The 5,826-nt window shown below is 36.4% G+C and overlaps 1 protein-coding gene across 1 annotated transcript; it reads left to right on the top strand.

Moving 5' to 3' along the window:
- Nucleotides 1-4: 4 nt before the first annotated feature.
- LOC134238764 (uncharacterized) lies at nucleotides 5-1,551 on the top strand (the record flags this gene model as incomplete). Its single annotated transcript, XM_062720886.1, has 3 exons — nucleotides 5-132; nucleotides 446-656; nucleotides 1,390-1,551. Coding segments are annotated over 3 exons (471 nt in total), but the record flags the coding sequence as incomplete, so codon positions are not given.
- Between the last annotated feature and the right edge of the window lie 4,275 nt (nucleotides 1,552-5,826).

Here is a 5,826-nt window from a genome sequence, read left to right on the forward strand (position 1 = left end):
GGATATCCGCCTCTCCGTGGACGCCAGTCTGACTAAGGCGATAGGAAGCTCCAGAATGTCCCTCTCTATCAAAAAGAAATCCTACTTTGGGGTAGAAGTTCCTATGCCCTGCCTTTTCAATATCGGATCATGGTAAATGGCGAGAGAGAGGGGGAGGGAGGAAAGAGGCAAATAGAAACAGAGAGAGAGAAAGAAGAGAGAGAGAGAGAGAAGGGGGAAGAGATACAGGGAGAGAGAGAGGCAGAGAAAGAGACAAACACACAGAAAGACAATTAGAGGAATTGATCGAGAGATCAGAGAGACAGGGGAGAGACAGATAAACAAAGACAGTGAGAGAGAGTATTTGTGAAGCGCATATTTTTTTACATGCTTCTATTGTAACAAGTCACTGAGTTTGTGTTTAATTGACTTTGAATTGTTTGAGTTTGAAATTCTATTTATATAGTACATACGATGACCTCTGTACAATGGTCCAGCAAATGATCACGGAGAACTGGGTGGGGATAGTGGGGGGTATCGGTACACAGATCCAGACCATGCTGACCAGTGTGGGGGTCAATGCCAGTCAGTGCCCCCAGCCCCCCAGGAATATCCGTATCACCGACTATCCAATCAGCATTCCCAGAATTCCTGCTATCCTCACCTGGTTTGCAGCGGTACGTATGAAAAGCTAGCTTATTTTTTTTACGAGTTGATGAAATCACGAATTTAACTTTCTGATGAATATCTCACATTTCACATGGTTACATTTATATATGTAACTTGCGTTGGAATAGTCAGAAAAAATATATTTATCAAAATCAATTCAAGTTTATTTCAATACTTGATTTTGCTTTTCAAGAGTTATTCATTTTCCACAATTAAGTAAGCACATTAGCTTTTAAAATAAATAAAATTATAATAACGTTTAGATTAAATGATAGTACCCTTCCTTGTCGTGGTTTTATAATAATTATGGTACAATTCTCAGTCATCCTTGGACTTTCAGTAAGGCGTGGCATTCTTGGCATTCTCGGCGCTACGTAATTAGCGTTTCTCAAATGGCTACATAGATTCTCATTGGTTAAGAAATTGATAACATGAACTTTAAATTGTCGTTGACAACGATTAGACGATTTAGGACCCACCCTTTTACCATACGAAACGCTGTCATTGGATCATTGCTACACTCGTTGACATTCGCCCGAATTTCTATCCCAGTGAATGAAAGGCTGTGTAAATTTCAGACGCTAATTACGTAACGTCGAAAATGCCACGCCTTTACTGAAAGTCCAAGGATAATAGAGAATTGTACTATTGTGCCTTTATTCCCAGTCGTTAAAAATCTACCTGATCTGGTGTAGACTTAATTGTGTATATATCAGTGGTGTAGACTTGTGTATATTTCAGGGTGACTACCATGTGATCGTTAGGGTGAATGAGAACGCCACGGGGAGACAACTAGTGTGTCTAGACCTCCAGCTCTCCGTCACCCAACACAGAGAGCCCAGCACTTCCGGCTGGTTGTTTGGTGGCCGATAACAACGACCTTAATATATTGATATTGTTTCACATTACATGAATAAAAACTTTTAATGATTAACAATATTTTTAATTTGTAACTTAAATTGTATAAAATCAAGGTACCTAATTTAAAAATAAGGGCACGTAGCATCGGCGGGAAGGGGGATTTAATGTATATTTATGACCTTGACCTTTGACCTGGAAATCTGTATTGGTCTTCTGTAGGCCATAGGGAGTTGTGATATTAATTTTTATTTAAAAAAAGAGGCTCATAGAATACAAAAGTTATCATTTGGAAAATGTTATTTACAATTTATGAATTTCTGAACTTGATCTGTTGACATTATCCAAAAATCTTCTTTGGGCCACATGGAGTTTGAAATCGATCTTAAAATCTACAGGGGTCTCCATGAGACCATAAGAAGTTGTGATATAAAATTTCCTTATGAAAACGTATAAGCTTTTTAAGATATTGTCAAAAAAAAGTGTTACGCACAGACAGAATAGAAGAGAGTAATACCCCCCTAGCTTTTAGTGAAAGCTATGGACAAAAATTACAATTTTATGAAATTCAGTATGTGAATGAAAAATGAAACCTATTATTCGATTTGGTATAGTTCTGTTTTAACATTTTGCAAACCTAGTATATATGCATTACAGTAACAGACACTTGTTTCTGTAATAATTTTTTTTTACCCATAGGCCTAGTATAAGAGTGTTATAATTATACTATGGGTAAAAAATTATTACAGAAACCAGGGACTTATTTATACTAACTTATCTCGTTAGTATGTATACATGTAGGTCCCTGCAGAAACAAATGCCTGTGATTACAGTGTGACAATCAATATAATCATGATAATGTTTCAACTTTGCATAGCTTCATTGCACTGTAATTTATCTACACTAACATTTCTACATAAAACATCTACATGTTGTATTTTAATAAAAGACAATAAATAACGTGCTTTCTTTGCGCAGCCGTTTTCCGCCTTACCTGGCGCATTTCTATGTTTATATTGAAATGCGTCAACGCACACGCTTGCTGTCCTTGCTGTTTGTTTATAAACGAGATATGTGAACCATGTGTATTTTCATAGTTTTTGGCAACACTCCACCCTAGCAAAAGCAGTTTACATTGTTTATGAGTATTTTACAAAGGCACAAATAAGTGAAAGTAACTTTCAGTAAGGTTTAGCTGTAATGCATCTCCGTGTAGGTGGGCTGCGGTGACTGGATTCAGGTATGCACTGATGATCAGAACAGCTAAATTTTACGGTGATATTTGTTTAGATGTCTGCAGTGTAAGCAATGTCTAGTGAGTTTTGCGAGTGTTTCCTCTTCACCGCTTTCCCCCCGGGGGGTGGGGCACTAAACGTATACAGGTGGGGACCACTCGCCCAAATGGGATATAATATTAGTCCGTTTGGGATATATCCTAAATGCCTTATGGGATATATATTTACAGTTTTTATTTTGGCTACAAATATCATAAATCCGCATCAGGGGCTGGGCACATATAAAGGAATAACTTTTGGTTGACAAGTAAAGTTTTTCTGTATGACCATGCATTGTTTATATAGGAGAATTGCATGATCCCTTGGAAGTTCCAAAACTTCTTGGGGGGTCAATCTTACAAACTGTAGGGTTGCAGATAAATTTGCTTACCAGAAGTTATTCCTTTATATGTGTCCTGATGCAGATTTATGATATTTAATATAGCCAAAATAAAAATTTTCATTTTTTGCACTGGCTATTATATCCCATTTGGGCAAGTTCATGTAGACAGCATGTAGACATAATTGCAGGTGATAAGTCACCATAAACAATCTGACAAGTAGACATAAATGTTTGATAAGTCACCACAAACATCCTTACAAGTAGACATTATAATAATACATGTATACATAATACCAGTATGTATATTCTGGTATGTTGCCCTCAAAGTCACGTAATATATTATATCACATGACTTTGAGGGTAACATACCAGGTTGTTTTACCTTTAAAAAATTGTTCCTATACAAATCTATACAGAAAAAAGTCTAACATTTTTAATGTTTTGCTGAGCGGGCATAAAAAAATTGATGTTGGACCGCTGAGTGAGATGTTGGACCTCTCGGAGAGATGTTGGATGCTTACGTCACAAAATGGGCGGAGCTTAATCTCATTTTCATTCTTTGGTTTTAAACAGTGACAGATCTAATGTTAAGGAATATAGTACAAAATACATGTATGTCAAAAAATATAAAATAAAATGAAAGGTATAACAAAACATTTATTGACAGATGTCGAGGGCAACATGCGTTTTGTCGGACCCAAGAACCAAACTGTCTGCCTGAGGCCGTTAGGCCGAAGGCAGACAGTTTGGTTCGAGGGTCCGACAAAACGCATATTGCCCGAAAACTCTGTCAATAAATGTATAATATTATACTTTCATGTAAATTAGTTGAATCTGATTGGTCGAGAAACATTTGATAGAAAACACTATTACCCGCTGAATAATGAAGCCAAGCCCTCCAGCGTAGCAACAGTCAACATTGCTTGACGACGGGTGGTATTCCAAAAAATAGCTACTGCGCAGAATTTATGCACACACGGTTCACTGTTATATGCATTAAAGTGTTTAAAACATTCAGTATAATATAATAAATATAGCATGTAGTTGAGTGTAACATTGAAAATTTTCACCCCTCGAAAACCATTGTCAACCTCGGCTGTGCCTCGGTTGACAATGGTTTTCTTGGGGTGAAAATTTTCAATGTTACACTCAACTACATGCAATATTTATATAATATTTGTCCCTCCAGAAAGCCCAGGGGTGAAATGTCATCCGATGCTGAAGGCAGAGGATGACATAACACTTAGTTTTCCTGTCACATAGGGGCAAATATTTAAGGAATCACTGTCTATATATAGTTAGTAGAGTATGCCATGGGCATCAACGATATTTGGAAGAGCAAAGCTCATTATGCATAAATTACTGTAAAGCAACTTTTATTCGCGTGTGAAAATTTTTCATGAGTGTTGCGAGAGCCTAGTCGTCATCACGAATATTTCTTGTCACAAACCGATCCTTAATGTCTCTGTGTCGATTAACAAGTTGGATCAAAAAAAGGCTTGATCACAAAAATTAATTGTTGCTAACTATTTACTCCCAGTAAATCGTGAAAGAAAGTCATCGCCAATAAACTTTGGTTTACAGTATCTCATTTTTCCAACTATCATTGATGTCCCTTGCATACTATAGTAACTGTAGACAGTGATTTCTTATATTTCCATTTCATTGTGAAATAAGATTTAAATTTAGATTTTAAAACTGTAGACTTATTAGATTTAAATTACAGTGTACAACAAAGTGTCCCATGTCAATTTCCATAGCCCCCACCCACTGACTTCAAATACTTGTGTGAAGATAGCTGCACAAGATTTGTATCCATATTAGGCCTCCTTAGCATCGGACACAAAAACAGAGGCATAAGATTTACATGCACAATAGGCCTCTTTAGCTCCTAGCCGACCTAGATCGCTCGACGAAATTTACATTCCAGTAGAATGATCAAGAAATCAATTCAGCTAACTTTCAAAGAGTTATCACAGAGAAAACAAATATATGGAAATATTCTGGTATATTTGCATTCTCTGTTTTCTCCCAATGTGAACCTGCAGTGTAGACAAAAATGCTTCATAAGTCACCATGAAAGTGATTAACATCGTACAAGTGATGTAGAACTATACAACCACAAAATTTGCTAAAAAATGCTGATTCAGAATAGTATGTTGTCACATTAGCTGCAGGTCATATTGTGTGCTAGTTGGTACATTTGGAGTCTCAACAATTTATCTCTGTCTTGACTACTAATTTATCAATATTATATGATACACTTATTGACTGGGTATGAGGCAACATATGATTGTTGGACCTGAGGGTGAAGATGTTCCCCTTAGCCTGTGGTCTCCTTATTATTATTTAATTATCTATTTGATTTTCATATTCTTCACTTCATTTTAAATATACTTTATATTTATATGTAAAGTTTGTTCATTTTTTTTCAGCTTCACTATGTCCAGAAAATTTCATGATAGGAAGAATGTCATGTTGGAATTGAGACCAGTACAGATGTTCCCTGCAGCTGTGTAATAATGGCAGCCGTCAGATGTCGCTACAAATTAAAATCCAAAGTAGCGGCCATAGGATCCTTTCTTTTTGTTGCTCTGACTGTACATTACTTCATTTTATCCAAGTTTAGGACTAAAAGCCAAACCAATTCCTTTGGAAGGAAGTCTTATTCTAGAGTTTATATGTCTAGTGATGTTCAAAATC

This window comes from Saccostrea cucullata, unplaced genomic scaffold (genome assembly GCF_032062105.1).
Source record: "Saccostrea cucullata isolate Sc308-1 unplaced genomic scaffold, CSIRO_AGI_Scuc_v1 ctg22409, whole genome shotgun sequence".
In the NCBI taxonomy this organism is placed as follows: Eukaryota; Metazoa; Mollusca; class Bivalvia; order Ostreida; family Ostreidae; genus Saccostrea; species Saccostrea cuccullata.